The sequence below is a fragment of the Anabrus simplex genome, chromosome 2 (assembly GCF_040414725.1).
Source record: "Anabrus simplex isolate iqAnaSimp1 chromosome 2, ASM4041472v1, whole genome shotgun sequence".
NCBI classification, from domain to species: domain Eukaryota; kingdom Metazoa; phylum Arthropoda; class Insecta; order Orthoptera; family Tettigoniidae; genus Anabrus; species Anabrus simplex.
In genome coordinates, this window is record NC_090266.1 from 25526650 (window position 1) to 25539220 (window position 12571).

At 38.0% G+C, this 12571-nt stretch overlaps 1 protein-coding gene across 1 annotated transcript in view; it reads right to left on the bottom strand.

Annotated features, from left to right (window-relative positions):
- Positions 1-2015: 2015 nt before the first annotated feature.
- Positions 2016-12571, bottom strand: part of LOC136863445 (opioid-binding protein/cell adhesion molecule) — a 707217-nt gene continuing 696661 nt past the window's right edge. The window contains exon 6 of the mRNA XM_068225932.1: positions 2016-2769. Within this exon, the coding sequence (XP_068082033.1) occupies positions 2663-2769 (107 nt within the window). The 3' untranslated portion in view covers positions 2016-2662. The remainder of the gene's footprint in view (positions 2770-12571) is intronic.

Genomic DNA, 12571 nt, shown 5'->3' on the forward strand with positions numbered 1-12571 from the left:
TACCAACAGCAGATCTGGATCACAAGTGTGCCTTATGTATATACGATTGCTGTAGTTTGGCCATGCATTTTCTTTCCAAACGTAAGGCAAAGGGATATCCAGATTAGTAAGAAAAGAAGGACAGGTGAAAAGAACTCTTGCCTTCACTGTACCCTTTATAACTTATTACTCATTATGCAATGCATGTGCCAAAATAACAAGTAAGAAAGATAATTTAAAATACTATTTACCTACAGGAAACACAAGATTGCGCTATGCTGTATTGTATTTAGACATAATGCATGTGAAACACAATTCTGTTACTTATATCTAGCTTTCCTCTGTGCCATGGAATGAATAACAAACACTCCGACCATATAGGTTCAGGTAGTTATACATCGAGGAGAGGAAACGAAGACCATTAAACGATTCTTAATAGCACAGTCACTCTTTCAATGTGTTCATGTGGCTCTCCTATTTCCGAAGGTATACTTAATAAGGAAGATTCGCGTATTGCTCCCAACATCATAACCAGGAGAAGATTCTTCGTAATGTTTGAGCTTCATATCATTGACCATTCACCAAAGAAATATTACAACCAACTTCAGTCGTTAAATGTAATGATACTTAGCCTATTATCTGTCAACCACAAACATGTCGTCCTAGTAATATAGATGATAACTGCGCAAGGATGATCATTCACTCAAATATCCATATAACTTCCAAAGATTTTGAAGCAATTAACTTGGCGACAGTAGCAACTGATAAAGTAACAATAATGGCATGAATATGAATATTTTAAAGTTATAATTACTAAAACAAGTAGTTAATTACTCTCACGATTGCTACGTAAGTCCAAGAGTACTGTACAACAGGACCACAACTAAACATTCAGATATCATTGAACCTTCATGAAAGTTTTCACCAATATGCAATATAAAACTTGTTTTCATGACATATGTAACTTGAGACGTACTAGAGGCTTTATAAAGGGTTGCAAGGTCCACAATGGTCGTGCAAAATTTTCAAATATACTGTACGAATAATTATTGATGCGTGAAAATTAATATTTTAGTTCGTAATCGTCATAGCTGCAGGACTTTTGACTTTGATATGGTTGTTTTAAACCACAGACACTTTTAACAAATATGTTAGCTCTTCTATACGATATTGTTTCATATCATTGTGCCCAACATGATTTATTTATATAGCCAGTCCGCGTTGTATCAAAAATCTGTGAGTAGGATTTTCTCCAGTGTTCTTGATGGGACAGTGTCCGTCAATTTATTCTCATTATTTAAATTAGCCAATTACAATCAAGATTTTGGAATATGTCGTTGTAAATTACACTACTATTGGTTGATATATCTCCTTGGGATCATGAAGTCTTTAGTACTCTTGCCGCATAATTACGAAATTTATTGAGGTCTTCCCTCTATTTTGAATTACGTATTTCCATTACATTATAAAGCCTCGTCAAATGTCTGTAAAACTCTCTTCGCTTCTCTTATAAATTAACAGCAATCTCCCTCACAAACACTCAGATTTCATTTCTGAAGCATATCATTGTTTCCATCTGACACAATTGAGCTTTCAGTATTACAAGTCGTTAAAAATTGAAACAAATGAATGATTACTACGCTTGCGTCCAGAATTCAGTGAAATAATTTCTCAGAATCTTTACGTTTACTCTATAAAATAGGCCCACCGCATGGCTGGGCCCAAAAGACGTGACAGAAAAAAGGCGGGTTTCTGTAGATTCTACGTTCCATCTTCCAAGAAAGTTAAATGTTAAAGCTAACAAAATGCATAGCCAGCCTGCAAACGTGATAAATTTCATACCCATGAAACGCATGTACATAAGCAAGAATGCAACGATCTACTCGACAGAATGCTGGACAATTACTTGCCACATACGTGAAAATGGTTCTTACAACTTCATAAGTTCAGTAGAAGAATTTCAAACTCACTTCACTAGAACCTCAATAAATTCGTGAAGATTATTTGAATAGGAGAAATAATATTCGATTGCACATACGAGACGCTTGCGTACAGATAATTTCATTGATCTGGAATTTATCACATTTGTGTTCTACCCTTGAATGAAGATACATAACTATGACATATTTAAAGTCCATTCAACCTGGACGCTTAGTAAACACATTCAACTAAAAATGAAAACTATCAATACCACACAATCCAGATGAAACACAACTTCCCGGACTAACACTTTCATATCTGCACTTTATTGTTCCAGTGTTCACTTGCATTTCGAACTCGTCCTCATGTGTTCTCATCACTCGTATTTCTTCCTGTATAGCAATGCCTTTCGTTTCCTTCATCCACGAGTTTAGGTAAAAAGTGAACTAAGCTGTCTTCGAAATTTTTATTGTGGAATTTGCTCGCTACAATGGAATGAAAGGGAAGTGGGCTACAATTACACATTCGAAATTCTTTAAAATATAGTTCACTTGAATGGTTATAATATGCTGAAATATACCACAAGTAATCTTTCTTCCTTCCATCCTTGAGGGACATCTCTTGAATTGGCAATTTGACATGCATTTTTGTCCAAGTTGCCTTCGTTACGCGACCAGAATTTTCTACTAGTCACCAAGAAACAACTCTCCAAAAGTTCTTTGGATATCTCACTGAAATATTTTCTTTATTATTCTTACGACACTTATCTGGTAGCCATCACCAACAGTGGCAAAATAACGAACCACAGCATTACGTCGACGCCGGAACCAGAAGATGTCTTTCTCCTCAGGATAGCTGCCATTTTGTCACCTGAAATAACAGAGAAAGAAAACGAGAGGGAAACAAAAGCTGTTGCAAGTATCACATGAAAAATTAAGAATAAAATCTGTGAAATAATTAAATATAGGTATCAACAAATAGCATAACATGAATAATATAATAATTGACCACTGATTACGTTGATTATATATTCTTAATCCTTAAGACTAACACGAAATAATAACAATGAGCTACGCAACTGCACAGTTTATTACGAAATTCAAGGTACGCTTGTGATTGTGCGGTAGTGTTCATATATAAATGGAACATAAAGGCCACAGCACACGTAAGTAGTGATATATAACATTTGACATGCACTCGGGTAGAAGATAATAGTTAAGGAAATTCACTTTCTGCTCAAACTGTACAGAACAAAAAAGAACTATCTTAACTGAAAGGTTAAATACATTTATATGACTAGCTGGGGTACTATTACGAGTGAAATTACTTTATTGTATAAATATAATCATAGGTAGTGGCCTTCACTGACACACGGCTGGTAGACGTGTAATGGTACGCACAATGAAGAATTCAAGATCAAGAAGAAGCGTAATCACAATTCGGGATCTTATAATATTCTAGCTTTTACACGCAGCGGAAACTGTATCAAAATTCGTTCAATGAACGTTTATTAACGTTAGAACATACCGGCTTCTCGTGATTAACTGGTAGAAGTCGAAGGAAGCGAGAAGGGGTTGTACTGTATTTCCAGGCAGTCGCTCACCATTACTGGTCCCAATCTCTAATAACTGAACGCAGCAGAAAATTTTTATACACCACGTAAGCATGTTTATTGACATTGTTTCCTGTACATGTGTGAAGCATTCAGATCTAAGGACCACACCTACTTTGCTAAATTCTACAATTGCGGTTTGTGATTTATTTCATTTATTGGTGATTGATTGATTGATTGATTGATTGATTGATTGATTGATTGATTGATTGATTGATTGATTGATTGATTGATTGATTGATTGATTGATTGATTGATTGATTGATTTTCACAAGTTTAAAAATGATATTAACTTCTTATTTTAAACCAACCAAATGAAATCTAGGGAAAACGCTGAGAGAAGGCATATATCACTACGACTTGCAATATAATTGCAAAGTTTTATTTTCTCGTCATTATTAATTTGAAACGCATGGAATAAGATTATACAAGTGAAAAATTAAACGGCAGGCTTGTACCTAGATTTACGCAAACGAAATTACAATGGCGATTCTCTATATGTGATTACAACCATTAAAAATTAACAAATTTTATCAGTCCAAAGAACATCACTGAGAGCGGTTGGTGTTATCGACTGCATCGCCGAGTCTGGGAGAGTTATTAACCTGTGCTGAGTTCAAGTTAATTAGCAGTTTTCATTTAACAGTAATAGATCTCAAAAGTAGTGCTAGACGTGCGTAATCACAATGTTATAGGTGGAACTGTATCGCTCCAGATTCATCATATTAAATGATTAAACAGCTCAGGAACATACCCAGGAGCAACAAGCGCAACAAACAAGTACCGGCCTTGTAGAATAAACTCACACGAGAATCCTGAATGTTCCTCGACAAACAATTAGAGGAGATATCGGAGCGAGTGACCACACTTGTCGTATTCAACTCCGAACTCGTTGTGGACAGATATAATAAACTCGTAAGTCGGGATAAAGAAATGAAGGCACTAGGGAAGAATTTAAAGCGAGAGGTATTGAGCCGTATCCGACCGGCCCATAATAATAATTGGAATATTATTTGACCAAACATGTGAATTTTATTCATAAAAAGTTACAGTACAATATGTTAAAGCATCGTATCCCAAGATAGTTAATACCGGATGTTGAGCAAGACTGTAAGTCGCTGGATGTTGCTTCATATTTCCGCATGACCGTGAGAAAGTAAGCGTACCCAAGCGCTGGCAAGGACCGACACGTGTATTACATGCTGACCAAGCAAGATATTTCAGCCAATGGGAATTTATGGATTTGGCAAACATGGAGGCTACACCGCGTCATATATTAATTCCAGGATGACCAACATGCTCTGTGGATAAAGTCAGTTTCTGTAGACAATCGGTTTTCCACAGTTTCTGAAGTTAGATATATTTGGAAATGTATTATAGAAATTGGTGGAAGAGATTTGCTAATGTTTGAGCTGTGTTTTATAAATATAACACAATAAGTATTGTATCATCATACATGACGAACTCTCTGATTGGTGGTTGGTTCAGATACCCGGGAACCCCAACAATATTAGCGTCACCGAAGCCCCCTCAGTAATCCAAGCTCTGGAGAGCGTCATTCTGTAGCAAAAATTTGAGCAGTACGGATGTATTAACTCGGCACTCTGTAGGAAAAGTTTGAACAGTGCGGATGTACCAACTCTGTGACTGGTGATTGTAATTAACGTGGCGTTATTCCAGAAATAGTAACTGGTTCTCGTTGATACTTCAAATTGTGCAGTCGTAATATTTACTGTGCTTTGACAGAGTTTACTTTTAATCGATAAAGACGGTGTAGTGACCGCTGAGTAACAAGTGTTGTGGAAACGTGCTAGTGTTTCACTATTTCGCGACGGGCGCGTATTCGCGTGGAACTTCCGTACCGAACCGTGGGCTGCTTTTAAAACTGTAATTTTACCCTTTTAGTGAAGTGTGTTATATATATGTGAATCAGTGTGTTAGCTGATCTGGTAAAAGAAAGGGTATTTCGGCTCGCAGCATTAAGCAGCGAAGAGGTTATCAACTATAGTCTTCTGTGTTCCAGTGAATTGTTTTCCAGCAAGATGATGGATACACCTGCAGAGGAAGGAAGTGCATTCCCACATGTTAAGGATGTGATTAACATGGTGTAGATCCCAAAATTAGTGGGGATGTAAGCTGCTATCCTGGTTCCCCGAGAGTCATCTAAAGTAAGATGCACGTATTATATATGGCATGATATGTAAGTTATGTTAAGGTACTAGGGCAGTGTAGATAGAATTTTCAGTTTCATTTAAAGTAAGCCTGACGGCATGTATTGGTTTAACTTTGTTACTATGGTAGATTCGGATACGAGATTAATGCATGTTTATTTTATTTTTATTTTGCTTTATGATTAGATGTTTGGGAAAATGAGGGATTGATAGGATCAGTTATTGTTGTAAGTATAGTACTTAGAGTAGGATATTCCGAGTTTTCCTTAAATATATGCTAGAAGGGCTAGATCGACAGGTTCATTTTTATATTACGTCAAACACGTATCAATTCACTTTATTTCGGTTATTTAGAGAGACAGGTATAGCTATTTTGCATGATGCATGGTTTTACAGAAGCTGCCAGAAGGAGCTGCAGAACGTCGTTGTTAAATTAAGATCTTTGAAGTTAAGTTGGATTCTGTTTGCCTGATGGTCTGCCAAGGACTTGAACAGCGTCTCGTTATGTGGAAAGGCCAGTAGGATTCATGAGGAATGATGAGATAATAATTGCATGCTTAATTATAATGTATTGGTACAGGCCGATTGTATGCCTGACAAGATAGAGAGAAATTGTGCAGGTGTGTGTGTGCCTGCCTAGCGTCTTCTGAGTATATTGTGATCAGAATGGACAGTGTTAATTCCAGACTATTGAGTCTGATGTTGTTAAATGGCCCAAGCATGCTAAGAAGAAATTAATATACGGGAGTTTCCGTGTAGTTGATGATGGGCGTTATCTCATGGCAAGTTGAGTCCTGGCCTGTGTTATCGGCATGTGTGAAAGAGACAGTATTTCCTTGCGGCGGCCACGGGAGACAAAATCCAATCTTTAGCGTAGTGGAGTTCAATATTTCTTTACAGCTCGTAATCTACCCGGAAGTACATGACGGATGACCGCGCTGTTGAGCGCTCAAACGCAGCAGAAGGAGGCAATGTTGCCCATTGCTTTCTTCATGACATCAAGGATTATTTATATGTTTTTCTCTTACAGGATGGTTTTACCTTATTATTTTGTGATTGTATACCTTGTCTCGTTGTTTTTAAAGGGAACAGCCCGAGTGCTGATGTATTGTTGGTTTATCTAGTTCTGTCTAGATCTTTTGCTGTGAACCGGGATTCACATTAGAAGCAGTGTAGCATTTAAGACTTTACTCGATATCCGATGTATATATATGTTTAGTTTGATGATTTGAATTATTGTAAATATAGTGTAGGATTTGCCCCTAGTATTTTGCATACCTTACATAGCGTCCGGTGCGTCTTATGTATTTTTTTCTTTCCGTCGTAATTTTTCATACAATGTAACTTTGATTTTACGGAAACAGTTTGATGATTCTCGGGAGTAACTTAATTTTGAAACCGTATCGTTGGGATGCGATAATGTGAAACTCCATACCGAAATACCAATGGCAGTGTTTGCATACACTTGTTGCCATACAACATAAACATTGGACTATGAGAAGATACTCAGTCTTGATTTTTATATATGTTCTTTATTGAACTTGTTTTTCTTTTAATGTCAAATTTGTATTATCACTCATTTAACGTTTCTGATTTCGATTTATTTTATTACTTTGAGTTCATTTTTTACAAGTTATTATTTTTTATTCAATTATTTTCGTGTGATTTGATCGGGGATATTTGTTAATAAATCCATCTTACCCCCTATGATTGTTTCTCATTCGTGTTATACCTCCATTTCCTGTCATTGATTGATATTTTAGTGTAGAACTTCGACTTTTATCCTGACCCAATCGACAACCAACCCACACTCTGCCCAACCCTGAGTTAGTCGGATGTTCATACAGGAATGGAGGCATCGTCCTAGAGGGTATTTACCCCTGGGTACGGTACATATATATTTGGCGCCGCAACTAAGGGCAAATAGACACTTTGGCGTATGTTCGTATCCCACTGGGAGTATTTTTGTGTTACCCAAAGATGTCTAGGTTGTTCTTACAAACTTGGGCAGGTCAAATTGAGATTTACGAGAGTGAATGTGATTTGACAAGCTATTCCGAAGGCTAGATAGGATTAGGATCATGGTTCGAAAGCTGGAAGAGACCAATAATTGGTATCCAGATAATGATTAAATTTAAGAAAGGTAGATAGGTAATTTCGAACCATAGGCGCAACTTAGGAATCTGGCAACCTAACGTTCAGACAACTTGAGTCTAGAGTCCCATGTTCAGTACTACGAATGATAGTAGGCGGACATGAAAGGGCAAGATTTCATAGGAAATCGTGTGTTTAGAAAACAGAGTAAAATCTAAATGCATTACGTTAGGGACATCGGCAAAAAGTTTGATTTAAATTATGTTAGGAAGAATGAGGAACATAGCCGATAAATAAGGCGTGTCGTAGTAGTAAAGGAACTCTATTTGAGTCAGAGAACTATAAAAAGATTTCTCTAATGAGGTAAAGTGGTCGATGACGTGTCCTTCAGACATGTGTTGATCTTGATATAGCCTGGAATTTGTGTGTAGATCAAATTTCAATTGCCAGTAACGATAACTTTATTTGATTTAGAGTAAGGCTAGGAACTTAAGAGCGCCTCAGTCTTAAGAAAATGTTGATGATATTTGCAATGAGTGCTGATGATTCAGGACTGGTAAATCTATGCTGGAATATTAGTCTGGAGTCGGAGGTATTTATCGTAAATATGGTCCAGTACTGTTGTCTAGTACTTAGATTAGAGCCCAAAAGACAGGAAAATTATTAATGTTTGGATTTAAAGAATTTGGGGCTACGATACTTGTAATTTCTTTTTAAAGTGATGATAACGCGTTTGTTTGTTATGCGCGGCAGAAAATAAATATCCCAAATCATAGGAAGCTTCTATATGGCGAATTTTGAGGCCATGTTTTCTTGATATTTGATTAACGTAAATCATAGAAGCTTTTCAGTAAAGTAAATGGTTTTCGTATGGAGTACACAAGATACGGTATAGGATACTAGGTAGTGGCGAGCATCCCTGCGTTTTCTCAAATACGTATTTGGTATGGCGTTGACGATGAAGGAGTTGTTAGAGGAGATGGACAAGAGGGCAGAGCAGGCCGAGATGAGGGAACAGGAGCGTATGAATGAACTTTCGAGTAAGTTGGAGGAACAATTTAAACAAGCTGCAGATAGGACTGACGAACAATTTAAACAAGCTGCAGATAGGACGGACGAACAATTTAAACAAGCTGCAGATAGGACTGACGAACAATTTAAACAAGCTGCAGATAGGACGGACGAACAATTTAAACAAGCTGCAGATAGGACTGACGAACAATTTAAACAAGCTGCAGATAGGACTGAGGAACAATTAACACAGGCGGCGGAGAAAACTGAGGAGCAACTTAAGGTGGCGACTAATGAGTTACAGGGGAAAATTGACTTCGTTCGTACATGCTGTTTAGAAGGCATGGGAAAATTAGAGAAACAGCTAGATACAGTAGAATTTAAAACACAGACGCAAATTGAAAAAATTAGAGATTCTGTTGAGGAAATTGCCGATCGGGTTACAGAACACATGACTAGCACAGATAAGCGGCTGGGAGACTTATCGCATACAGTAGAAGAAGCTACAGCAGAGATTACACTCCAGCGAGGCGCGATTGATAAGTTACGGATTGACACGGAGACGAGGTTGGAAGAGTTCACCGTGAACATCAGTAAACAAATTACTGAAGCTCAGCAGAATACTGAAGACAAAATTGATTTGAAACTTAAGATGAAGCAAAAGGAAACTGAGGAAAGAATGAAGGAAATAGAAACTCAGATTCGATTGGAAATGAAGGAGGACATCGCGGAGACAGGCAAGGAAGTCAAAGATATGATAATGGCTGATCGGGAAAGGAACAAGGAAGATATACAGGTACTTGGTTCGAGTCTGGAGACGTGGACAGAGGTTTCACAGAAAAATCAAGTGAAGATAGAGGTTGTTGAGAAGGAAATCGCCTACATTAAGGATAAGTTAGAATTGTTGGATTTACGAACGGACAAAGAACTCAGTAAATTAAAATGTACAGTGCAACAAACCATTATAGAGAAGGCACCCAGTCAAGTTAGCGATAACGTTGCGCTGAGCGATCTTCTACAGTTACCGCGTCAGGAGGTCCACTGTTCAACTCCAAATGAAACACATAATGTTCCTATTTATAATATCATGAGGAGCAATGAAGAAAAACCACGGAAGTTTACAGGGAATGATGAGAGAACACCTAAAGCTTTCTTGCGTGAAATGGATGACTTCTTGGCAGATTACAAGGTACCACCAGAGCGTAAATTGAGGACAGTAGAAAGATTTCTAGGCGATACCGTGGCTGAATGGGCGAATGCTTTCCGTTATACATTTACTACATATGAGGAGTTTAAGGAGGCATTTCTTAAAAAGTTTTGGGATGTATCTACGCAGCAATCACTGAGGATGGAATTGTATTCACGTAGATATCCGGCTACTACGCCAACGAAGTATTCTCCTTTTTTCATTTCTCAGATGCTAAAATTTCGTGATTTAGACATGCCCCCAAGCGAGAGCGAAATTATAGCGGCAATCTCTCGGCAACTACCTCTTGAAGTGCAGAGAACATTAATTGCAGCTAATGCTAAAACTGCAGCAGAGGCGGAACTGACTTTAAGACAGTTAGACTGAACATCTAGTCAAAACCAGCCTAGGTTGAGGCATGTCGAGGCTATCCATACGGTAGGGGTGGAAGAAGGAAGTAATCCACCGAAAGTAAGGAAGAGAAATGATTATCAAAGCTTAGGGACTCAAACAGCTACACATGAGCAAACCAACAGGAGTGCTGTACATCAGGATGGTAACTGGCAGTGGAGAGACAGAAGAGACCAGTTTCGAAAAAATAATTATCAAGGTAACAGCCTAAATCAGCGAGGATATAGCTATCCAAACGGAAATAATGGGAGGACCTATAGGTACAAGTATAGAAATTATGGTGGACCCAGAAGACCATATTATCGTTGGGACGAGAAGGAGCGAAACCCCAGAGGAGGAAGAGGCAATTACCAGGAGAATCGTGACCAAAGAAGAGAAGAATCAAGACAATACGTTGAAGAGTTGAGAGGAAAAAGGCAGGAGGAAGACCGGTGGAGAGGAGCCATACAAGCTAATGGTAACGAAGAATGTCATGGAGCTGAAAGTGTTGCGTACAGGGAATACCGTGTAAGGCAACAGGAAAATAGGTTGAATCCTAATGCTCCTAATTATGAGAGCCGAGGGACCGACAACAAAAAAAAGCACAATAGATGATGAAGAAGATAGCCTGGATTTGACCAATGGGAACAATAATGGTTGGACCGTAGTCTCTGTAGACAGTTGGATTGTAAGACCCGAGGATTTATTGGAAGAGGAAGTATCACAAAATTATAATTCTGTAAAGCGCTTACCCGTAATATATACTAGAGCTGGTCATTTACGAGTAAAAACTTTGGTGGACACTGGAGCGTCGATTAGTGTGGTATCTCAGGCATTAATTAACGAATTGAAATCACGCATGAAGGTACTCACTATTCCTATATCAAAATTGAAAGTCAGGGGAATTGTACCGGACAAGACAGCTGTGTGTAAGGAGCAGGCTCTTTTGGATATTCAAATTGGAAATTTAACTATGTCACATCCCTGCGTAATTCTACCAAAGATGGAATTTAATTTAATTCTTGGTGCAGATTTTCTTGGAGAATACAATGCCTTGATAGACATGGGAAACAATAACATTATTTTCCGAACACAAAATTCTAGTGAAGAGCTGAGATTAGACCAGGTTGAAGAGAATGTTGGAGATGAAAGAATTTGGACAGCAAATGTAATCGAGGGAAAAGAAGAACCTTTTGAGTTTCCAGTAAATTTTGTAGAAAATTGTAATGAGCTCGCAGAATATTTTGAGGCCATGACGTTAAACTTAGAAGCCGAGGAGGATGAAAAATTTTCAAAATTGTTACCAGAGAAGTTAGCGGAAGCACCAGTGAACGAAGAAGCCCGTGGAAAAATGAAAGAAATTTTAGAACAACATAAGAACGTATTCGGATCAAAACCAGGAAAAATACCTAACTACAAGTACAAAATTATCGTGAATAACTGGGAGCCATTTAAACAGAGACCATATCCCATTCCCGAGAAGATATTCCCTCAGGTGAAGGAATTGGTAGATGATATGGAGAAGAATGGAGTCATTACCAAATCGCCCACACCATTTTTGAGTCCGATCTTGGCTGTTCCAAAAGCAAATGGTTCTGTGAGGGTATGTTTGGACGCACGAGAGGTTAACAAACGCCTAGTCCCCGAGTATACGCAGGCACCAGCAATTAAGGATATTTTAAAGAGGTTCGGAGGCATGGAGTACTTCGGCACCGTTGATTTAACTTCATCATTTCATCACATTGAATTACATCCAGAATCTAGTATGCTAACTGGTTTCATGTTTAACAACCAGGCTTATCACTTCTTACGTTTCCCCTTTGGGTTAAAGAACTCAAGTTCCGTTGTTATCCGTGCATTGGAAGGCAATTTAAGTCAAGACATAAAATCATTTACTATCATCTACATCGATGACATAATTTTCTGTTCGAAAACAATCGAGGAACATTTGGACAAAATTGACCGACTTTTGGCAGATCTTAATCGCTGCAATTTCAAGGTAAATCTGGAGAAATCTCATTTTTGTAGCAGGAGTACCTTATTTTTGGGCCATGTCATCGATGGAAAAGGAATCAAGCCTAATCCGGCGAAGATATCAGCAATACAAAATTTTCCGAAACCTACCAAAATTAAGCATATTAGACAGTTTTTAGGACTTTGTCAATTCTTTTCGGACCACTGTAAATCATATACAGACACTGTAGCACC